The 25,636-nt window shown below is 40.0% G+C and overlaps 1 protein-coding gene across 6 annotated transcripts in view; it reads left to right on the top strand.

Moving 5' to 3' along the window:
* Nucleotides 1–25,636, top strand: part of MYO1D (myosin ID) — a 377,108-nt gene that overhangs the window by 261,260 nt on the left and 90,212 nt on the right. For all 6 annotated transcript variants that reach the window (XM_009251492.4, XM_024234170.3, XM_009251493.3 and 3 more), the window contains 1 exon segment: nt 4,506–4,660. In XM_009251492.4, coding sequence (XP_009249767.3) covers nt 4,506–4,660 — 155 coding nt within the window.

Genomic DNA, 25,636 nt, shown 5'->3' with positions numbered 1-25,636 from the left:
CCTGACCCTGGCATTCTTTAAAATCAACCCAAGAACTCACCTCCTATGAAAATGTATTCATGGGAATACTCATTTATAGAATATATAAATATTCTATGTTCATCTATACATGATACTTGAAAAACCTGGTGTGATGGAAAGAACATGAGTCCCCATCAGTCTGCAGGTCTGAGTTCTGGTTCCCGGGCCTGCAGATGGGCTGTACTCCTTCAGTCTCAATTTCTATCTGTAAAACATAGGCATGGAACTAAGTGGCATTCCAAATCTGTAAACTGTTAAGGTGTTTTTCTTCCATTATTTAATACTTACCTCTTCCTCTGATCCAACTGGATTGTGAATCCCCCAAGAACAGGGATCACATTCTCAGCATCTTCCGCACGTCTGTCCCTACCCCAGGCTGTGTGGCACTGCGCCATCCCCCAGTGGTTGCCTTGTTCATGCTGCCTGCCCGCCTGGCTGATAGCACCTGTGGTAGCCAGGAGGTGGCACTTCGGTATTTTATGCAATAGAAGAACAGGCTACAGAATGAGGAAATCACTCTGATTTCTGCTTTATTGACCAAAGTAGAATATCTAGAGATCAAAACAGCCAGAGTGTGCTATTTTTTAAATTTATAGGCAATGAATATAATTCACTTGCGTGGGTGGTGGTGTACAGGTCTCTTGAGTCTTAGTATGGGCATAAATTTGTGTAACCGCCGCCACAGTCAGGATACAGAGTAGTTCCATACCCCAAAAAACTCCCTTGTATCAGACTCCTCATAACCCCAACCCTGACAGCTACTGATCTGTTGTCCATCCTTATCCTTTTATCTTCTAGAGAATATCATAGAAATGGAGTCACACAGGCTGTAACCTTTAGAGACTGGCTGCTTTCATTCAACCATAATGCCTGTGAGATTTATCCACGTTGTTGCATGTCAGTAATTTGTATCATTAGTTTGTTCATTGCTGAGTAGCATTCCATTATTTGGATGTACCACAGTTTGTTTATCCGTGCACACACTGCTGGATATTTGGGTCATTTCCAGCTTTTGTCGATTATTAATAGAGCTGCTGTAAACATTCATGTATAAATTTTCATGTGAAGCTAAGTTTTTATTTCTCTAGGATATGTGCCTAGGAGTGAGATTGCTGGCTCATGTGGTAATTTTCCATTTAATTTTTTGAGTTAACAACCACTGTTTCCACAGTGGCTGTAACATTTTACATTTTACATTTTCACCAATAATGCATGTGAGTCCCACTTGTTCTGTGTCCTCACCAGCATTTAGTATTATCACCTTTTTGTTGTCGTAGGCTATTTTGTTATTTTAGCCATTCTGATGGGTTTGCAGTGGTTCCCATTGCAGCTTTAGTTTGCATTTCCCTAATGGCTACTGATGTTGAGCACCCTTTCCTGTGTTTATTCACCCCTATGCCTTCTTTGGTGAAGTGATTTCAAATCTTTTATCCATCATTTTTAATTGAGTTGTTTACTATCTTAAGTTTTAAGAGCTCTTTATAGATTCTAAATACAAGTTCTTTATCAGATATATCTTTGCAAATATTTTCTACCAGTCTGTGGCTAGTCTTTTCACTCTCCCACCAGTGTCTTCCTTAGAGCAAAAGTTTTAAATTTGATCAAGTTCAATTTATCAATTTTTTTGCTTTATGGATTGTGCTTTTGGTATCATTTCTAAGAAATCTTTGCCAACCCAAGGTCACAAAGATTTTCTTCTATGTTTTCTCCTAAAAGTTTTCTAGTTTTACATTTTGCATTTCGATCTTGTAGTCTACTCTGAATTGTTTATGAGATGTGAGATTTAGGTAGACTTTTATTTCCATTTGCATGAGGATGTCCAAATGTTCCAAGTTATCCAGATGCCCGCATTATCCTTTCTTCATTGAACTGTGTTTGCACCCTTGTGAAAAAATTATTGGCCATATTCATGTGAGTCTGTTTCTGATCTATGTTTTTTTTCTTTTCTAAATCATTGTCTTGATTAACGTAGCTTTATACTAAGTATTAAAATCAGCGTCTTTGAGCCCTCCAACTTTATTCTTCTTTTACAAAACTGTTATGGCTATTCTAGTTCTTTTGCTTTCCCATACACATTTTAGAATCTGCTCGTTGATGTCTACAAAAAATCTTGCTGGGATTTTGGTTGGGATTTCATTAAATCTATAGATTAATATGGGAAAAATTGGTATCTTAAGAATTTGTATTTTTTAGTCCATGAGGATATTATTTCCCTTCATTTATTTAGGTTTTCTTTTATTCCTTTCATCAGCCTTTTAATTTAACTTGTTCAACATTTTGTAGTTTTCAACATGTAGATCCTACAGATAGATGTCTTGTTAGATTTATATCTAAGTATTTTTGTTTTTGGAGTTGTTATAGATGGTTTTGTTTTTAAATTTTTGTTTCAAATTTTTCATTGCTAATAGAGAAATATTTTTGTATGTCAGCCTTGTATCCTTTGACCTTACTAAATGCACTTATTAGTTCTGGGAGCTATTTTGTGGATCCTTGGCATTTTCTATGTAGGAGATCATGTAATCTGAAAACAGAGACATGTGTTTCTTCCTTTTCAATATGTATGCTTTTTAATTTTTTTTTTCTTTGAGATGGAGTCTTGCTCTGTCACCCAGGCTGAAGTGCAGTGACGTGATCTCAACTCACTGCAACTTCCGCCTCCCGGGTTCAAGCGATTCTCCTGCCTCAGCCTCCTGAGTAGCTGGGATTACAGGCACCGGCCACCACACCCGGCTAATTTTTGCATTTTTAGTAGATACAGGGTTTCACCATATTGGTCAGGCTGGTCTCGAACTCCTGACCTCAAGTGATCCACCCACCTCAGCCTCCCAAAGTGCTGGGATTACAGGCATGAGCCACCACACCCAGCCGCTTTTTAATTTTTTTAACCTGCCTTGCTGCACTGGCTAGGGCTTCCAGTATAATGTTGCATAGCTGCAGTGACAGTGGAAATCCTTGCATTGCTCCCTATCTTAAGGGAAAACATTCAGTCCTTCTCCACCAAGTATGATGTTAGCTGTGGCATGTTGTATATGTCATTTTATCAGGTTAAGTTCCCTTATAATCCTGGTTTGCTGAGAAATTTTTATCATGGATAGATGTTGAATTTTGTCAAGTACTTTTTCTGTGTCACTTGATACAGTCTGGATTTTGTTTTTTATCCTCTGATTTTATTCTGTCATTACCTTGATTAATTTTTGAATACTGAACTAGCCTTGTATTTCTTAGATAAACTCCACTTGGTCATGTTGTATTATCATTTTTATGTATTGTTGGATTTAATTTGCTAATATTTTCTTGACATCCATTTTTACATCCATGTTGATGAAGGATATCAGTTTGTAGTTTTCTTGTACTGTTGTGTTTATTTTTGATATCAGAATAATGCCAGCTTCAAAATGAGCTAGGAAGTGTTCCCTTCTCTCCTATTTTCTAGAAGAAATATGGTGAATTGGTGTTATTTCTTCTTTAAATGTTCGGTGGAATTCTCTAGTGAAATCATCTGGAACTAGAATTTTCTTTTTCAAAATGTTTTTAAATATAAATCTAATTTCTTCAACAGATATAGAATTATTCAAGTTATTTCTTCTTGGAGAGTTTTAGTATTTTGTGGCTCTTAAATAATTATTTGTTGTTGCTTTTGAGATGGAGTCTCACTCTGTCACCAGGCTGGAGTACAGTGGCATGATCTCAGCTCACGGCAACCTCTACCTCCTGGGTTCAAACAATTCTCCTGCCTCAGCCTCCCGAGTAGCTGGGACTACAGGCGCATGCCTCCACGCCTGGCTAATGTTTTTTTTTTTTTTTTTGTATTTTAGTAGAGATGGGGTTTCACCATGTTGCCAAGGCTGGTCTCGAACTCCTTAGCTCAGGCAATCCGCCCGCCTTGGCCTCCCAAAGTGCTAGGATTACAGGTGTGAGCCACTGCACCCTGCCGGAATTATTTGGTTTTAACTAAGTTGTTGAATAAATTTTTGTACAGAATTGGTCCAAATATTTTAATATCCTTTTAATGTCTGTGTGGTCTATAGAGGTGGCCCCTCTTCCATTCCTGATATTGATAATAAGTTCTTCCTCCTTTTTTTGTTTTGGGCTAGAGGTTTATCAATTTTATTGATCTTCTCAAAGAACCATCTCTTTTTCATTAATTTTCTTTATTGTTTTTCTATTTCAAATTTTATTCATTTCTGCTCTTTATTATTTCCTTCCATCTCCTTGTTCCGTGAAACTGATAAAGATTAAAGTCAGGAGGGTCACTGAGCAAAACCCTTAGAAAATGTATGATGTTTTTTGTTGTTTTTAGGGATGGTGTCTCGTTATGTAGCCCAGGCTGGATTCAAACTCCAGGGCTCAAATGATCCTCCTGTTTCAGCCTCCCAAGTAGCTGGGACTGCAGGCACATGCCACTGTGCCCAGCTCCAAAATGTATTTTTTAATTCATTCTTTTGAGAATGAGCCAAATAGTTTTCCACACATTTTCTCTGCAGTTGACTGGTCTGAGTGTCTCCAATGGAAAGGACCAACTTGTAGTGTTCCATACGAAAGACAACAAAGACCTCATTGTCTGCCTCTTCAGCAAACAGCCAACCCATGAGAGTCGAATTGGAGAACTTGTTGGAGTGCTGGTGAATCATTTCAAGAGGTAAAGTTTGATTTTTGTAACTAAGACACGTTTTAAATCTATGAAATCTTTAATCGTAATTATCACTGAGCTTGTTTTGTGCCAATTTTAATGTATTAAGCTATTTTTCTCCATAAGGACAACTTAAATCATCTGTTTCACAGAAAGTAAAATTAGCATCCCAGCTTACTTTCAAGATTAGGAATGATCCTCTACTTTTCCAGCCTCCAGCTGAACCAACAATGAGAGATTTCCCTAATGGTGATTTTTATTCCACTGTCGATCCAAATGTAATTAAATCCAAAAGATAGACAAATTACTTTATATTCTTCTCATCATAGCTTCTCATTTACCCCAAGTATAATCAGTTTGTGTGTCCACTATGACCATAAGCAAATTAGAAGGCAGATTTGGGATGGCATGCAAGTCCATGAAGACTACAAGAATTCCTGAGAGAGGCAGTAACCACTGCAAAAACATGGAGTCATGATGGAACATGGCATAATCTGAGAACGTCAGAGTAAGCCCTGATGATACCTGGGGCAGGGGGGTGAACAATGATATAATAAATATAAACCGAGAGCAGGTCCTGAGGGTGATGGGGACCAGTGAATGGATAATTTTAAGCAGGGGAGTGATTTTGTCTGGTTATTTATTGGAGTTGTTTCAGAGATTGGATTTCTCTTCCCATAAGGGGTCATGGAATATTTGGGTGGGTGTGTCTCTCCAAAGTCAAGTGCTCTCTTTGTGGCATGCTGCCTTCACCTTCCCAACCCCACCTGATGCTGGGAGAAGACCACTCATCAAAATCAGTGACTGAGAAATGATACAAGTGTAGTTCCTTTTTCTTCCTAAAAGACATTTCCTGAGTTCCTAAAATTAATCAAGTATTCCTTATTGGTATTTTTTTTTTTTTTCAGTTTAGACGTGGCTTCTCTTTCTCTCATCAAACACATATTTGGAATCAGATGTCCACGTATCTAATTCTGTTGTGTTCATTTTGGCTGATAAATGTATAGAGCATAATTTTAGAGGTGGGCTGCACAGACCATTTATTTTATGTTATTACACCTTGCATTCTAGATCAAAGTAGATCTTTAAATATTTTCCATCATTAAATGCTTTTAGATGCTATAAGTAAAATAATACTTAATGGTCATTTGTGGGGAAAAAATAAGAAAGTAATTACCAAAAATAATAATAAATGCATGGGCTTTTGAAAATTCATTTCCATCTGTCAAATAAATATAAAGCTAAGAAAAATTTTAAAAAGTTTAGAACGTGGCCGGGCGCAGTGGCTCACACCTGTAATCCCAGCACTTTGGGAGGCTGAGGCAGGCGGATCACGAGGTCAGCAGATCGAGACCATCCTGGCTAACATGGTGAAACCCCATCTCTACTAAAAATACAAAAAATTAGCTGGGCTTGGTGGCGGGCGCCTGTAGTCCCAGCTACTCGGGAGGCTGAGGCAGGAGAATGGCGTGAACCCGGGAGGCAGAGCTTGCCGTAAGCCAAGATCGCGCCACTGCACTCCAACCTGGGCAACAGAAGGAGACTCCGTTTCAAAAAAAAAAAAAAAAAGTTTAGAGTGTAAGGAAAAGACATAAAGAAGGCATCTCTGCAATAAATGTCTATAACTCAAATAAGCTTATTTTCCTGCTAATATTTATAGCAAAGTATAGAAAATTAAAGGAATTTTAATTTGTTACTCTTAATTTGGATACCAGTACTAATGAATGCAAGAGTTTTTGCCTGGGAAATTGAAGTATTTTATCTCTATCTGGGTGCTTATTTAGCAAATTCTGATCTATTAAGTGCCTTCTACAAATGACAGAAATACGTGAATCTGGACGTAGATTTCATTGGTTGCTTTCTTTTCCTAGCTAGCATATGCATGCTGAGGTACATTTCTAGGCATATGCCCTCTATCTTTAATGTATGTAAGGATTTTTAATTTCTTTAAAATTTATAAATGTAAAGAGAAGACTACCAAGATGCTAGGATTTTTTTGGTGGATTTTTTTTTTTTAATTCTTGGTGTTTCTATCTTATGAATTAAGAGTGAAGTGGAAATGAGAGATAAAAATCTTTCCTCCCAGACCCCAGAAAAGTCAGGCTTGAAATTTTGACTTAGAGTTTTAGTCATCAACTTACTATTGACTTTTTGGGAAAAGGTTAATTTGATTTTTTCTAGCTATTTTCCTGTATTGTCAACTATCATATCATTGCCATGACATTGAAATTCACATTGTATTTTATAAGCGTAATGTTGTGGCACATAATCTTATTTGTCCCTGAGTTAATTATGGAAATCCAAAGGTTTGAGAGAGAATTAACTTCAGACCAATTCTTTATCTTCCAGATAATTTCCCTAAAGTACATTCTGAGATGTGTTCTTGTCAGCAGTTGGGAGGAAAGGGCTCAAAACTTCCCAAGGCTGAGGAAAGAACCAGCTAAGAGGACCAGAGGGAACAGTGCCCAGCCTCACAAAGAGCCAGGAGTAGTTTCTGATTTAACAAGGCAGACTAAAGAACTTCGTCATTCACAGGGTAATTGGGTAGAGTACTCAGAAGGGTTTTGCCTCAGTAGGGGGGAATAATTGGCCCTAGAATAAATGCTGCTCTGGTACCGCCTAATAAATCTTAAAAGCAAGACCCAAAAGGATCAAACTGCTTCCAAGTAACTTAGTGATGTCCTGAAACAAAGCTCATGTATGTTTCTAAAAATACAAAAATATCCATACCCACCAGGTAAAATTCACAATGTCTGACATCCAGTCAAAGATTACGGGCATGCAAGTAGGAAAATACAGTCCATTATGAGGGGGAGAATCATCCCTTTGAAACCAACCCAGAACAGACAAAGATACTAGAATTAGCAGATACAGACATTGTAAGTCATTATAACTAGATTTCAGATGTTTATAAGTTAACTAGAGATATGGAAGATGTAAGAAAAAGACCCAAATCGAACTTCTAAATGAAAAATACACTGATGTTTGAAATATTCCATGATTTAAAAAGAAAACAAAACAAGACAAGGCCTGTCCTCGAATAAATTTTTCCTCATCACCGTGAGCTGAAGCCAGAACTTTCCTGGCATTTCCTTTCACATGAATCTTGAAACGAAAACCAACTAAGTATAAATTAGTCTCTCTTTCACCTCCTGCAGTCTTTATTCAATCCGGACCCATTATTTCTACCTCTCCAAGTACACACCCACATATTTCATGTTTGCTAAAACATTTGAAGACAATCTTTAATAAAGTACAGGTATACCTCGTCTTACTGTTCTTTGCATTATTACACTTTACAGATATTGTGATTTTTATAAATTGAAGGTTTGTGGCAACCCTGCATTGAACAAGTCTATTAGCGCCATTTTTCCAACAGCATATGCTCACTTTGTGTCTCTGGACACTGGAAGAAGATGCCATCTAGAACTTTCATAGCTGCAGAGGAGAAGGTCAATGCCTAGCTTCAAAGGACAGGCTGACTCTTTTGTTAGGAGCTAACAAATTGCCACAGCAATTTTGATAATTCTCATAATATTTCAAAACTTTATATTGTTATTATCTGCTATGGTGGTCTTTGATCAGTGATCTTTGTTATTACTGTAATCATTTCAGGGCACCACAGACTGTACCCATGTAGGACAGCAGACTTAACTGATCAATGTTGTGCACGTTCTAACTGCTCCACTGACCATCTATTCCCTCGTCTCTCTTCCTCTCCTCAGGCTCCCCTATTCCCTGAGATACAACAAGATTGAAATTAGGTCAGTTAATAACCCTACAATGGCTTTTAAATGTTCAAATAAATGGGAGAGTTGCACATCTCTCAGTTTATTTTAAAAACTAGAAATGAGCCAGGTATCATAGCTCATTCCTGTGATCCCAGCACTTTAGGAGGTTAAAGCGGGAGGATTGCTTGAGGCCAGGAGTTCCAGACCAAGATCTGCGCAACATAGTGAGACTCCATCTCTACAAAAAAATTTAAAAATTAGTCAAGCATGGTGGCACACACCTGTAGTCTGTAGTCCCAGCTACTTAAGAGGCTGAATTCAAGGCTGCAGTGAGCCATGATCGTGCCACTGCACTCCAACCTGGGCGACAGAACAAGACCCTGTCTCAAAAAAAAGGAAAAAGAAAAAGCTAGAAATGATTAAGCTTAGTGAGGAAGGCAGGTTGAAAGCTGAGACAGGCCAAAAGCTGGGCCTCTCAAATTAAACAGCCCAATTGTGAGTGCAAAGGAAAAGTTCTTGAAGGAAATTAAAAGTGCTACTGCAGTGAATACATGAATAATAAGAAAGTGAAACAGTCTTGTTGCTGATACGGAGAAAGTTTGAGTGGTCTGGATAAAAGATCAAACCAGCCACAACATTCCCTTAAACTGAAGCCTAATGCAGAGCAAGGCCCTAAACTCTCTTAAATTCTTTGAAGGCTGAGAGAGGAGAGGAAGCTGCAGACGAAAAGTGGAAGCTAACAGAGGTTGGTTCATGAGAATTAAGAAAAGAAGGCATCTCCATAACATAAAAGTGCAAGGTGAAGCAGCAAGTGATGATGGAGAAGCTGTGGCAAGTTATTCAGAAGATCTAGCTAAAATAATTGATTAAGGTGGCTACACAAAACAACAGATTTTTCAATGCAGACAAAATAGCCTTACACTGGAAGAAGATGCCATCTAGGACTTCCGTAGCTAGAGAGGAGAAGGTCAATGCCTAGCTTCAGAGGACAGGCTGACTCTTTTGTTAGGAGTTAATGAAGCTAGTGTCTTTAAGTTGAAGCCAGTACTCACTGACTGTTCCAAAAATCCCAGGGCCCTTAAAATTACACAAAATCTACTCTGCCTGTGCTCTATAAATGAAACACAAGGCCTGGATGACAGCACATCTGTTTATAGCATAGTTTGCTGAATATTTTAAGCCCACTGTTGAGACCTGCTGCTCAGAAAAAAAAGATTCCTTTCAAAACATTACTACTCATTGACAATACATCTAGTTATCCAAGAGCACTGACGGAAATGTACAAGGCTTGATTAATGTTGTTCCCATGCCTACAAACACAGCATCTGTTGTGCAGCCCGTGGATAAAGGAGTAATTTCAACTTTCAAGCCTAATTATTTAAGAAACACATTTCATGGCCAGGCACGGTGGCTCATGCCTATAATCCCAACACTTTTGGAGGCCGAGGTGGGCTGATCACCTGAGGTCAGGAGTTTGAGACCAGCCTGGCCAACATGGTGAAACCCCATCTCTACTAAAAATACAAAAATTAGCCGGGTGTGGTGGCACGCACCTGTAATCCCAGCTACTTGGGATGCTGAGATAGGAGAATTGCTTGAACCTGGGAGGCGGAGGTTGCAGTGAGCCAAGATCACACCACTGCACTCCAGCCTAGGCAACAGAGTGAGACTCTGTCTCAAAATAAACAAAATGAAAGAAAAACATTTCATAAGGCCACAGCTGCCATAAATAGTGATTCCTCTGATGGATCTGGGCAAAGTAAACTGAAAACCTTCTGGAAAGGATTCACCATTCTAGATGCCACTAAGAACATTTGTGATTCATGGGAGGAGGTCAAAATAGTAACACTAACAGAAGTTTGGAAAACATTGATTCCAACTCTCATGGATGACTTTGAGGGGTTCAGGACTTCATTGGAGGAAGTTATTGCAGATGTGGTAGAAATAGCAAGAGAACCTGAATTGGAAGTGGAGCCTGAAGATGTGACTGAATTGCTGCAATCTCATGATAAAACTTGAATAGATGAGGAGTAGCTTCTTATGGAACAGCAGAGAAAGTGGTTGCTTAAGATGGAATCTACACCTGAAGATGCTGTTAACGTTGTTGAAATGATGACAAAGTATCTAAAATATTATATAAACTTAGTTGATAAAGCAGTGACAGGGTTTGAGAGGATTGACTCCAATTTTGAAAGACATCCTATTATGGGTAAAATGCTCTCAAACAGCACCGCATGCTATAGAGAAATCTTTCATGAAAGCAAGAGTCAATGAATGTGGCAAACTTCATGGTTATCTTATTTAAAGAAATTGCCACAGCCACCCCGGCCATCAGCAACCATCACCCTGATCAGTAAGCAGCCGTCCACATCAAGACAAGACCCTCCAACAGCAAAAAGATTACAACTCACTGGAGACTCAGATGATCATTAGTATTTTTAGCATTTTTTGTTCTTCTTTAATATCTGCTTAATTAAAGGAGCACTCTCATTGGATATAACTGAACATTCAGCCGGCTTCTCTGTTATAGTTTGCTTATGTTCTTTTTAAATCACACTTTCATTATTGTTTTTAATTAAAGTATGTACAGTATTTAGACATGATGCTATTGCACACTTAATAGACTACAGTATGATGTAAACATAACTTTTATATGCACTGGAAAACCAAAAAAAATTGTGTGACTTGCTTTATTATGATATTCACTTTATTGCAGTGGTCTGCACCCAAACCCAAAATATCTCCAGGTTATGCCTGTACATTCCAAAAGGTGACATTAAGAATATATAACAACCAGTGTGGCTCAAGCACAGACCAGTCAGAACAGACACCATCCAGAAACACCTGATACCAGGAAGTCCAGGCTGTATTCCACAAATCAAAAATTCCACCATGGGGTGGGAAGACCCAAAGTCAAATACATTTGGGATATGCTAATGAAGTCAAACGGGTTTCTTTTTTTTTCTTTTTTGAAACAGAGTCTTGCTATGTCACCCAGGCTGGAGTGCAGTGGTGCAATCTCAGCTCACTGCAACCTCCGCTTCATGTATTCAAGCAATTCTCATGCCTCAGGCTCCTGAGTAGCTGGAATTGCAGGTGTGTGTCACCATGCCCAGCTAATTTTTGTGTTTTTAGTAGAGATGGGATTTGGCCATGTTGGCCAGGCTGGTTTCGAATTCCTGGCCTCAAGCAGTCCACCCGCCCTGGCCCCCCAGAGTGCTGGGATTATAAGCGTGAGCCACTGTGCCTGGCCCTAACAGGTTTCTTTACTGCAGTACCTCTCCGAGTCATTAATATGCTTTTGTTCATTGTAAATGCTACCAATACAAGAACAAGAGAATTCTATCTATATTGATATAAAACCATTTCCAAATAAGAGGAAAAAAGGGCAAGGTACAGAATGGTGTGTGTACCGTACCACCATTTGTGTAAAGAAGTTGAAACGAGACTTCTTTTTTTTTTTTTTTTTTTTTTTTTTTGAGACAGAGTCTCGCTCTGTCGCCCAGGCTGGAGTGCAGTGGCACAATCTTGGCACACTGCAACCTCCACCTTCCCAGGTTCAAGCAATTCTCCTGCCTCAGCCTCCCAAGTAGCTGGGATTACAGGCACCCGCCACCATGCCTGGCTAATTTTTGTAGTTTTAGTAGAGATGGGGTTTCACCATTTTGGCCAGGCTGGTCTTGAACTCCTGACCTGAGGTGATTCACCCGCCTCAGCCTCCCAAAGTGCTGGGATTACAGGCGCCTGGCAAGAAGTTGAACCGGAAGATATCCATATCTATCACTGGATAACTATGTTATAGGTAGATATATCTCTATTTATATAGACAGATATACAGATATCTCCTATGACTTTTTTTACAAAAATGGTGATATGCTACACATACCGTCTGTACCTTGCCTTTTTCTCCTACTAAACAATGTATAGATACAGCTACAGATAGATATGTATACACACATATGATTATAATACAGGCTATATCTGGGAAGATATTCAGAAAATGGATAACAGTGTTTGTCTCTAGAGAGGGAACTAAGACACCTCAGTACAGGGAGAAAGAGGTAGGAGGGAGATTTATTTGTTTTTCATGGTTAAACCTTCTGTGACCAATATATATGTGTTACTGATCTAAAATTTTTTCATTTTAATAATAAGTGGAAGCTAGTTTTTAAGCATATCATAGGTAGCTCTGAATTCATTATTATTTTCCTTTCCTGCTTAGAAAAGTAGAGAAGAAGAACTGTCCAAGTGAACAATCTCTCATAGCATTTCAATAACTTGAAACAATCCCAAATATAGCCTCTTGGAATATTAGCTTTCTGTATGGTCTTGTTGTATATATCACATGAGCCTAAGGTGAGGTTTATTTTTCTGTGGTTGTAGTGCCAGTGGTTTACAGAGGTTTTGAGTGTGGCTGACTTTTGGTTTGCGTTTCATTCTCAGCAGCAGCTACCTGCTGGTACTGAGCTTTTCTGCCCACTACTAAACAGATGGTCTCACGTTGGCTGCCCTAACTATGAAGTCACCAGAAACTCTGCAATATTAAGCTGTCAAAGGACCCATCTGCCCTAAGCAGCTGTCCAGGCATTTGCCTGTCTGGATGCTGGAAACCTCAGTATAACCCCAATTGCAGGCATTAAAATTTCTTATTTTTCCTGTTCTCTTTCTGTGGATGCAAGCCAGAAATCAATGCCATCTGCTTCTTGTTCTTCTTTAATATTTGCTTAATTAAAGGAGCACTGTTACTGGATTTAACTGAACATTCGACCAGCTTCTCAGTTGTAGTTTGTGTATGTTCTTTATAACTCACACTTAGAGCCATGGGGAGACCCATACCGATAAGCAGGCCAGCAGTTGGTGGCTGCACATTGCTGTCACTGCCGAGGCAGTACAGGTGAGGAGCCGGGGAGGTGAGGCCTCATGACAAGAGGTGAAGGAGGCAGAGGATGGGGCCACCTCCCAAAGGTCTCAGCGCCTGGCCCTCCCCGTCCAGCGCAGCTGCTGCTCACACCTGCTGCACCTGCAGTGAGGCTCCTCTGCACCGACCCTGAATACCCGTTTCCATGGCCCTTGATCTGTGTTCCCAGACTGCTCTCTTTGAATGCCTGGCCACTCATTTTAATAGTTTATATTCCATAAGCAAAATAAAGGTACGCCATGTTGATTGCCAGCTGTGGAGGACTGGTTGATTAAATTTTGGTCCATCAAATTTAGGGTATTTGAGCTATTTAAAATAATTATTGAAGGCACCTGATTTATGGGAGACAGAAAAGTGAGTGGCCACAATTCACTCTCCTCTGCCTTCCAATAGAGATACACGTGAAAACACAGGAAGCGAGGCCACCTTTCTGTACTGCTGGAAACTAGAAATATGACTCAATCCTGGACCTGCTGAGAGGGGCACTCTTCACCCCTGCTCATGTATCGTCTCACCAGGTCTTCCCTGACTGTCCTATGGAGAATAGCAATTCACCCTGTCCCACCACTCCCTGTCCCCAAACCCCCCTAATCTTTCCCCATGGCTGTCAACTCCACCTGACATGCTGTATCTCTACTTGTGTATTGTATATATTCCAACAGGAATACAAGCTTTATGTAAGCAGAGACTTTATTTATATTGTCCCCTGCAGTTTCCCTAGTGCCCAAACCAGTGCCTGGCACACAGAAGGTTCCCTGTAAATAACTGTTGAATACTCATTGTTAAACAGAGAATTGCTGACTGATAGGCCCCACTCGTGGTAGGGCGCTTCTAGCCCTTCCTACTGATAGGTGCACCTTGCCCACCAGAAGATGGTAACTCAATCCTTCTCCTGTATGAAAGAAAGGAAAAATTCTTCTAATAATTTCTTTCCCTTTATGAATACCTCTTTTCCTTTTTTTAAGTTATTTTTCTAACTGACACAATGATTATACATATTTATGGGATACAGTGATATTTTGATACCTGTATACAAGGTATAATGATCAAATCAAGATAATTAGCATATCTATCACCTCAGACATTTATCATTTCTTTTCGTTAGGAACATTGAAAATCCTCTCTTCTAGCTATTTGAAAATATGCAATAAATTGTTAATTGTGACCAATTATAGATAGGATTACAGATATAGGGTTCTATATTCACCCTGCAGTGCTAGAGAACACTAGAACTCATTCCTCCTCTCTAGCTGTAATTTTATATCCGTTAACCAACTTCTGGCTATCCCTGCCACTTGCCAGCCCTCATACCACCATATGAACGTCTCTTCTTGACTGATTCCAGGATTACAGCGCTAAGCAATGTAATATGTGTGGGACAGAAGGGAGGAGGCATTTCAAGATATTAAATCAGCAACTAAAAGGACTGTGGGCTGGAAGAGCCATGAGTATGTTGAATGCTGGGGGCTGCAGCTTTCCATTCACTTTTCTTTAACAACTACAGAACTAGAAATAATTTCAGACTCTCCTTGTCAGTGAGCTGACAAGGAAGCAGGATGTAGGAATTCCTACTCAGATCAGCAGTTTCATAATAAGTAGAAGACTTTGAAACCACACCTAGAGTCTGTGCACACAAGCCAGCTCTCCAGCTTAAAAACTGATAAATGATTTTGGCTACAAACAGGTGGGCTGTCAGAAGGAGCCCCAAAAAATCCATATGCCCTTTATGTAAGAACATCAGAACTGAATAGATGTCTCCTTAGTTGGGAGGCCTATAAAGGAAGATATTAACAGTAAGAGAGACATAGATATTATAAGACTTAAAAGAAAAAGCCCATTTCTGAAAAGGCCAATAATATAAGATTTATATTACAGAAACCATCTGCTTATACTCTGAATAAAATTCAAGAAAGCATAGATTCTACATAAACAGGCCCAAGATTACATGGCAAACTGAGATGAAGAGGATGCTGGCTGAGAAACAAACAAAAGTGTTCAATTACTTGAATGAAGTAAGGAAAGATATTTTAAAATGTAAATCAACATTGAAATCTGAAAATGGCACAGTTGATATTGCAGAAAATAGAACTGATGTGAAAGGAAAGTTTGAAGTCTCTCAGTGTGCAGAATTTACTGTTATACTGGGCAACATGTTATCTTTCTTAGCAATATACAAAATAAGGGTACATCTTACAGAGAAGGCATCTTATATTCAATAAAATATGGTAATTTAAAACATACAAAAAGAAAATATGTCTGTACTGAATGCACTTTTTCTGAAGCTCCAGAGAGCCTACTTTGTTATCATGATGACCTTTTTTAATTTCAAGGGTTAACTAAATATATGTAATTCTCCAGCTTAAAAGCTGAGAAATGATTTTGGCTACAAACAAGTGGGCTATAAGAAGGAGCTCCGAAGAGTCCATATGCCCCTTTATGTAAGAACACCAGGACTGAATAGATGTTTCCTTTTAATATATATAACTGGTTTTGTTTTGTTTTTTTTTTTGAGATGGAGTCTCGCACTGTCACCCAGGCTGGAGTGCAATGGCACCATCTCGGCTCACTGCAACCTCTGCCTGCCAGGTTCACGCAATTTTCCTGCCTCAGCCTCCCTGGTAGCTGGGATTACAGGCATGCTCCACCACGCACGGCTAATTTTTTGTGCTTTTATTAGAGACGGGGGTTTCACTATGTTGGCCAGACTGGTCTCGAACTCCTGACCTCGTGATCCGCCCACCTCAACTTCCCAAAGTGCTGGGATTACAGGCATGAGCCCCAACGCCCAGCCAATATATATAACTCTTCTTTATATGTAACTGTATATAGTTAATCCTTGAAATTATAAAGTATGTATTAAACACACAGACCTGGGAGTGGAATGAGATTCTCTTACAAAGGAACAAAAATTAGGATTCCCTCCATCTTCTGTACTGCAGCAGTAAATGCCAGAATCCTGTGGAGCAACATCTTTGGTCTTCTAAGGAGAAAAGGTTAGAGAGCAACAATTGTATGCCCAGCCAAGTTGTCATTTGTGTTTAGCAGACAAACAAGCCTCAGAAAGCATGCTACTGGGGCTCTCTGGAGGAGGAAGAGCTGTGATCCAGGAGTCAAATGCTGTCACAATCTCCATCTCTCATCTTCACACCTCTTGTCTTGCCAGCTTCACTCTCCTGTAGTACTGGCTTCCACATGGCTGGAAATGTCTCCAAGTAACTCTGTATCTCCTTTTCCAGCCTTGCCACCAGTGGGAATTTAAGAGAATGTTCTCTGGGCTATTGTCCTAAAACCCCAGGGAAATGTTCCCACTGACTCAATAACTGTGGCCAGAGTAATGATTGTCATGGCATGGGTGAGACGCCTACCCCAGTGACAGTTACTTTGGCCAGAGAAGTGGTGTCTTCCAAGAACATGGAAGTCTCCAGTAAAACCTGAGGAAGAGCATGTTTTGGAAGAAAGTGAAGCAGAGTGGGGTGGGAGTGCCTGGGGACGAAGTGTACGGGGCCAGCATTTCCCGAAAGAAGCGGAAGTGATACGGTACTGGGCAAGAAAAACAAATGGTATCACATTGTTTTTAATTGCGAAAAATTAGAAGCCATATAAAAGTTCATCAAAACAAACATGATTAAATACGTGATGGTATTTCCATACAATTAAGAAGCATGCAGCCATGAAAAAGACTATGACAGTCCTTCTTTATCGGGGTCCTTAAAGTGTGGGCTCTATCTGCATTAGAATCACCTGAAGGTGTTTTTTCAAAAGGCAGCTCCCCGGGCCCATCCCAGACCCTCTAAATCAGACCCTCCAGGAGCCTACATTCTTAGTAAGCTACCCAGGTGATCCCTATGCTCAAGCTTGATGGCCACTGGTTTCATGAACTGACATAGAAAATGACCAGAATGAGCACATCATGTTTTCATATGGCCAATTTGCTGATGCCATTGCGATGAAAGTAGGTTTTTTTTTAAATGAAATCACCAAAGGTTCATGTTTTTGAAATTGCTGACAAGTGCAAAAGAAACATCCCTTACTGCCCCAGTGAAGAAAGGTGGGGTGGAAAGAGGGCTGAGGCTCAGAGAAAAGGGGTAAAGAAGGAATGGAGAGTAGAAACGAGTGGAGGATTACAGAGAAATCACACAGAACCAGGATCCTGTTTACCACATCCACTTGTCCTGGAAAGAGCCGCCTGTCATTCTAAGCAATGGTTTTTAATTACCCTAAGAAGTTCGCAGTGAGGGCCCACCTGCCCAATTCCAGACAGGAAACCCCACCTGCAAAGAGCAGGCTTCCACATAATGAACTTAACCTATTTATATACACTCAGCCCCACCTGCTATACACAAAAGAGTACAGAGAGAAATCTTAAAAGGTTTTCAGTGTGACTAAGCTGGGGCAAAAATCAAACAGTGTTAAAGTGTAACAGCTGTTGTGTACTGTGAGCAATCTACTGACTTTCCATCTCTCCCTGTGCACGGTGCCCATCTGCACTGAGAAGCAGCTGCCCTTGGGCAGAGCTCACCAAGAGGATGTGCAGGGGCACAGTCATCCTCAGCTTTACCTGCTTTGATGACGGGAGATTTTCTGGGGATTTTTGTGCAAATCAAAGATTCTTATTTGCTTTGTGACGTGTTCATCATTGCCTTTTATGTTGAAAGAGTGAATCCAAAAATACTGGAAAACTGATCTTTTCATCATTTCCGCAGGTAGCTACTGTACCTTTAGAGTAATCATATTACTTTTTAAAGGCCATAGCACTAAACTTTACAATATATGTTAAAACAGAGATCTTCCTGTGAGGTATTCATGAATTCACCAAATGATTAGTGAATAATACCATGCTATCTGTTGGAATTTTTTTCTAAATTGAATGTCAGATATAACTCTTTAACTTAATGCAATTTTTAAAAAGCTCTCTTAATGTGTTTATTTCAGGTCTTAGCAGCTATATTGGAATCAGGAGTTTATATAAGCATAATATACTCGGTGAAGTGTTTTATCTGCCACAAACACTGTTCTATTTTTATACCATCATTCAGCATGCATTCACTAAGCACCCATCACAGGTCAGGCTACGGGTGGTAGGAGGGATACAAGAAGAACCCTGCGGTCCTTTCCAGTCCTTTCCCTTCAAACAGCTCTTAATCCCATGAAAAGCATGTACGTTATACTGCCTGGTACGTACTGTGATAAAACCATGGACAAAGGCCATGGAAACATGGGGGATAAACCAGCCCCCTTTGCCTACCAGAGTCAGGAGATCCCTGGCAGAGCAAATGATCACCCAGTTGGGTCTTCAAGTCTAGTTGGAGGTTATGGGTTGGGGGATGAGGTGAGATGCTCCCCATAGAAGGGAGAAGAATATGCAAAAACTTGGTGGAGCTGGTACATTTGGAGAATTGAGTGATTGCAGGGGACCAAAGGGGCTGTAGCAAGAAATAAGACTGGAAAAATAAGTAGAAGCTTATAAAAGCCTATGCCAATAAATTTGAACTTTATCATATAAGTAATGGGGAGAAGTAAGTATAAAAATATAAAACTGCCCAACAAGACAAAAGCCTGATGACACAGATATCACCTAGCCCGGACATGCTCAAGAATGCAAAATAATTGTTCACTTAAGGGAAGTGGGAACTTGAGGAACACTAGTTGATATGTAATACATCTGTGGGCCCCACATGCCAAAAAGAGTTAATGGAACAGAGAAAGAGCTAGCAAGATAGAAGTACAAAGGCAGGTGTTAAACCTCAGTAATAAAACCAGAAATCAAAAATCCTCATGGAGTAAAAACTATAACAAAATTCTGTAGCTTTTGTAGCTTCCCTGAAATTGTTATTTTGCCACCCCTTTAGTAATTAGCAATAAAAGTCCCTAGAATGAGAAGGACCTAGATTTTTACCTTCAGGGACAGCAAGGAAGCAAGAAGTTAAGGAAGCTTCCTCCTGTTCTACAGCCGTTTGTAGGGAGAGAAGATTCTCAAGGGACAGTGTGAATGTTGGAAATGTTAAATTGGGGAGGAGGCGGAGCTTGGGTGTGGAGGCATTTATTGTTTGGTCTGTCCAGTAACCCTTTCTTCTGGGACCTTCCTCTCCCCTGTCACACTTCTGCATGGTCCGACGAGAGGCACCACATCCTTACATCGCCCTACTCCCTGGAAAGAGCTGAGTATAGGGCACAGGTAGTATCTGACCCAACCTGGACCACTTTCCCCATCCCTCAAGATTTTTGGGCTTTGGATCAGAGAAGACTTATAATTCATTGCCTCTCCTATGCATGAAGGCAAAACACTTGGGAGCTGTGGCTCAACACGTTTCCAAAGGTGAGAAGTTGGGTTCAGTAAGAGAGAACAGCATAGAGCATAGCGAACCCACGGGGAGCAGCAGAACTCAAGGTGAAGCAGGACCTGAAACATCCAAGCCCCAGGTCTGCCTCCCCATGAGGCCGGCCACCTTGTGGCCATCAGACTGTATGCCCTTTGTTGATTTTGTGTGATCTAAAGCAGGCCAATTTGTCAAAAACCAGTTCACAAATATGCACATGGTTGACACTATTGTACTGTACACTTGGAAATTGTTGGGAGGGTGAATTTTATTCTCTTGCAGGGGCAGTAGGGTGCCACAAGTTTTGTTTTTGTTTTTGTTTTTATTGGTTTTATTTTGTTTGTTTTTTGAGACAAAGTTTTGCTCTGTCACCCAGACTGGAGTGCAGTGGTGCAGTCTCGGCTCACTGCACCCTCCACCTCCTGAGTTCAAGCGATTCTCCTGCCTCAGCCTCCCAAGTAGCTGGGACTACAGGTGTCCACCACCACACCCAGGCTAATTTTTAGTAGAGATGGGGTTTCACCATGTTGGCCAGGCTTGTCTTTCCTGGCCTCAAGAGATCCACCTGCCTCGGCCTCACAAAGTTCTGAGATTACAGGCTGAGCCACCATGCCCAGCCTTTGCCACAGTTTTTTAAATGGATTTTAAAAATTAGTTCACCAGAAGTCAGTTTGCCCAATACCAGTTCATGGAACTTATAAAAATTTGTGAAGTTACCAAAAACTAGTCTTGAAAAAAATCCTTGAATATGTCCCTTCTAACAGCTTTTTAATACATGTTCAGGGTGAAAAAAACTAAGGCTCTTGGGTTGGTTTAGTCTTTTTATTTAGTGGAGCAGAAAAAATGGACTTCACTCAAATGTACAGCTATGCTGTTTGGAGTTTATTTTGAACGATCAGAGAAGGACATCCCTCTGTCAGATGCTTCCAGAGAACTAGCAAGCATGTGTGTCTTTTATCAGGCATCGTGCCCTTAAAGGGGCTCCTGCCAGATAGCAGTGCCAGATACTAGGGTTTGACTGTCAGAAACAAGCAACCTACATTTCAGGTCATGCAGATCCACATTTTTCCTAGAAGGTAGCTCTACACACTGTCCAACCAGCAACTGTCAAAATCCACAGATTTTAGCATTTCCTATGGGGACTTTAGCTTATCCTAAATTCTGAAATCCTCTTTGTTATTTTCCATTTGGTATTTAGCTTTCTTCTATCAAATTTGCCAGATGACTAATTCATCTAATTTGCCAAATTTATAGATTTACCAAAAATGTGTTTCTTTTGACTCTTTATAAAGTATACAATTCAGCTAGGTGAGATGACAATTAATAGCTTTTGAGGATTTCTACAAAGTTCTAATTGATTGATTTTCATTTTGTTTTCATAACAACAGTTTAAGGAATGGTCTGTTTGTTTCTGGCCGTGCTGCTGCAGCTGGAAGTAGCTGGAACAGAGGAGAGAAGGGAAGAAAGGAGAGTCTGTGCCCAGTGCATCTGGGCTGCCAATCCCGCAGAGAAGGGAGGCTGAAGAGCAGAGGGAGGGGAAGACTAGGGGGCCAAGAAGGGGTAGGCTGAAGGATGGGAGAGAGGCTGAAGGCCCAAGAACCCCAGGTATTTACAGCCCCCATTGACCCTGCTAGTTCGTCCAACAAAAATTGGATAAACAAAACTCAGCCTTGTTAAATATGCAAATTTGGTAAATTTGGCAAACTAGTCATTCAGCAGATGACTTTTGGTGAATTCACCATTTGGCAAGTGACTTTTTTTTTTTTTTTTTGAAACGAAGTTTCACTCTCGTCACCCAGGCTGGAGTGCAGTGGCATGATCTTGGCTCACTGCAACCCCCACCTCCTGGGTTCAAGCAACTCTTGTGCCTCAGCCTCCCGAGTAGCTGGGATTACAGGTGCCCACCACCACGTCTGGCTAATTTTTGTATTTTTAGTAGAGACAGGGTTTCACCATGTTGGCCAAGCTGGTCTCAAACCCCTGACCTCAAGTGTTCCGCTCACCTCAGCTTCCCAAAGTGCTGGGATTACAGGCGTGAGCCACGGCCCCTGGCCTGGCAAGTTATTTTTTACTCAGTGAATTATCCTAGTTCTTAACAACTTTTCCTTTTTGCTTAAGTCACTATGAATTGAGTTTATGTAACTTGCATCCAACAGAGTCCTAACCTAATGAGTCTTGGAAAAACTAGTAACAAAAATGAGAGTGGAGCACTGCTTGTTGTTACAAGGGTAGGAAAGACATCACCATTTAGAGAAAATGGTATCATGTTAAAGAAACTTGTTTTCATCATACCCATCAAGAAATAAGTTTTTGAAATGAAGAACAAGCATCAAGAGGGAATTTAAAGCCCAACTAGGAAAAGAGGACTGCTGGATGCTTTATTAATTCACACCCCAGGCCAGATGACTCACATCCTGAGACACTGGAAAGCATCTTGATATGAACCCCCATTCACTCTCAGAAATCTTTGAGCAGTCATGGAGAGTTGAAAAGGGCCAAGAGACTGAAGGGAGGTAAAGGTTTTCCTTGTTATGCAAATGTGAACACAGATGCAAAAATTATATATAATTATTGTTGAACCTGACATAAATTTTCAGCAGAATTCTAAAATTTTCATTGTTTATACGTACTTAGAGAAAAAAAGCAACCAAAGAAAGCATAAGTTCAGTGAGAAGAAATTGGGTAAAACTAACACAATTTTTCTTAAACAATGACTTGAATGAAGACATACTTACAAATTTGCAAATAAGAAAAACCCAGGAAGGATAACTTATATTTTGATGACAAGTTAGGATTCAAAGTATCTTGACAAACTAGAATAATGAGAAGAAACCACACAACTATATAAATGTAAAATTCTGCCTTTGGGTTCAGAATGTCATTTGCACACACAGGGAATAGGAAAGCCTCTGGGCCCATTCTGTCCCCAGGATGCTAGAATCTGTGATTCTTTCAGTCATAGGCAACACTAGAGTGGAGATGTGAAACTTACCACCAGAGAAGAAAGGAAGAGATCATTCTATCAGATTAATTTTTACCCCTGAATTTTAAGAGGATGAGGGACATAGTATTTTCTAGAGCTTAGAACATGGACAAAGGCTCAAAAAACAAATTCTTATGATTTTCTCAGGTGTTTCTTCATGGCATGCATTCCTTACCAGACCCTCTGCAAATCCCAGACTTCTCTGTTTAATGGGGAAAGGTTTGTTCTATTGAATTCAAAGACCATCCTCTAACCTGTCTTAAAAAGGTAATAGCAATTGCTTCCTTTAGCTTCTCTTTGATGCGTAGAGAAATTATTCCAAGCCTCCTTTTCTTCAATATTTGAAACCAAAAGAAGTAGCCGACATGATATTTATGGTCAAAAAAAATGTTTTTTGCACTTAATGTTTTTTATTTTTGGTCTTTAGCTGTCTCAAAAAAATATGGAATGTTGAATTTCCTATAATTGTTATGTATTAATTGTATAACCAGAAAAAATTATTTAAACATTAATGTGAGACTATTTTATTTTAGACTGCCCTTCCTTTTTTTTTTTTTTTTTTTTTTTTTTTTTTTTTTTTTTTTTTTTTTTGAGACGGATTCTTGCTCTGTTGCCCAGACTGGAGTGCAGTGGCGCGATCTCAGCTCACTGCAACCTCCGCCTCCCACGTTCAAAAGCTTCCCTTGCCTCAGCCTCCTGAGTAGGTGGGATTGCAGGTGCCCACTACCACACCTGGCTAATTTTTGTATTTTTAGTAGAGACGAGGTTTCACCATGTTGGCCAGACTGGTCTCGAACTCCTAACCTCAGGTGATCCTCCAACCTCGGCCTCTCAAAGTGCTCGGATTACAGGCGTGAGCCACCGTGCCTGGCCAGACTGCCCTTTCTTACAGAAACAAAGCAACTAGTAGCCAGTAAATTCACATAAAATTTTCATAGTGGAAAAAATCAGCTCAATCCATGCAACAATCACTGGTAAGACAGAATCATTACTAAATGAAGCAAAGAGTTATATCTGGTCTTAAGAAGAAAGATACCAGGCCTAGAATATCATTTACAAAATGAAAAGAATCTGAGGGTATAAGAAGAAAAGAAATTTAGATATAAAATAGAAAAGGAAAGCAACCTTACAAAACCAGATGATTCGGAGAACTCCTTGTCAGAAAAAAGAAAAAAAAATGAGAGAACAATTTGTTAAAGAATATTATATTTCTTGCTAACCAAGGCAAATGAAAACAACCCAAGCCTAGCCTAGCTAAATTATGCCATCAAAATTAGTAACTTTCCACATCTGAGGCTTCTTTGATGCATGGAAATTCTTGGCCTTCTGTGCTTGGCATATGCTTTGAATTAACAACCTATTAGGAATGAGTATTTGACAGGGAACAGACAATGTGGCTTCTAGTCCTAACTCTGCCACCAGCTAGCTATAGGCCTTTGAGCAAATCAGCGATTTTTTGTCCCATAGTTTATCAAAAGACAGCTCCAAATTTGTTCATTCCTTTAAAGTATATATTTCTTTTTACAGGATGAAAAAGTTCTGGGCCAGGTGCTATGGCTCATGCCTATAATTCCAGCACTTTGGTAGGCTGAGGCAGGAGGATCAGGAGTTTGAGACCAGGCTGAGCAACATGGCAAGACTCGTCTCTTCAAAAAAAATTAAAAATTAGCAGGGCGTGGTGGCATGCACCTGTAGTACCAGCTACTCCAACTCCAAAGGCTGAGGCAGGCAGGAGGATCACTTGAGGCCAGGAGGTCAAGGCTGCAGTGAGCTATTCCAGCCTGGATGACAGTGTGAGACCCTGGCTCGAAAAAAAAAAAAGTTCTGAAGATCTATTTCACAACAGTGGCAGTGGAAATATTACTACTGAACTGTATACTTGAAAATAGTTAAGATGGTAAAAGAATAACATAAAAGTCAGTGTTGGCTGGCCAGCATCATAGAAACCAGAAAAATCTATTTCTTGAGGCTCAGTCACATATCAGACATTTTAGACACAAGGATGCAAAGACCAGCTCCTGCCATTGGTTATTGTCTTATCAAGGCAAACAAATGTATCATGTATAATAAGTTTGTAGAAGTATAAAAGAAAGTGGTTTAAAGCACAGAGGTAAAAGTACATCTTTAGATAGAAGTGAGATTTGGGGAAAATATCATTAAAAATAGGTAGTATTTGTTCTGGATACGAGAACGAAGATGGTCCCTAAAAAGTAGGACACAGCTGGACATGGTGGCTCATGCCTGTAATCCCAGCACTTTGGGTGGCTGAGGCCGGAGGATCACTTGAGCGCAGGAGTTCGAGGGCAGCCCAGAACTGACACAGATGTTAGAAATCACCAGTAACGACATTAAAATAATTATTATAACTGTGTTTTAACAGAAATTAAAGGTGTGCAAGATATCAAAAAAGACCCAAATAAGCAGAGCACGTGGCACATGCCTGTAATCCAAACACTTTGAGAGGCTGGGGCGGGCAGATCACTTGAGCCCAGGAGGTTGAGGCTGCAGTGAGCCCTGATTGTGCCACTGCAATCCAGCCTGGGTGACAGATCAAGACCTTGCCTCAAAAAAAAAAAAACAAAGAACACACAAAGAAAAAGACTAAAATCAAACTTCTAGAAATGAAAACTATGATTTCTGATATTAAACTACAGTGGCTGGGAGTAACAGCGCATTAGATGTTACAGAACTAAAAATTGGTGAATTTAAAGACATAGCAATAGAAACTATCCAAAATGAAGCACAAAGAAAAGATAAATTTTCAAAAAATGAATAAATCATCAGGGAACTGTGGGACAGTTTCAAGTGGCCTATATATAAAGGAGTAGTAAGCGAAGTCCCCGAAGGAAGGAAGAGGACAGAAAAAATACTCGAAGAAATAATGGCTGAAATTTTTCCAAATTTGATGAAAACTATATAAACCCTTAGATCCAAGAAGTTCAATGAACCCTAGGCACAAAAAAAAATCATGAAGAAAACTACACTAAGGCATATCACATTCAAATTGCTCAAAGCCAGTGATAAACATTGCTAGAG

This window comes from Pongo abelii, chromosome 19, assembly GCF_028885655.2.
Source record: "Pongo abelii isolate AG06213 chromosome 19, NHGRI_mPonAbe1-v2.0_pri, whole genome shotgun sequence".
In the NCBI taxonomy this organism is placed as follows: Eukaryota; Metazoa; Chordata; class Mammalia; order Primates; family Hominidae; genus Pongo; species Pongo abelii.
This window is presented reverse-complemented; position numbering and strand designations above follow the sequence as displayed.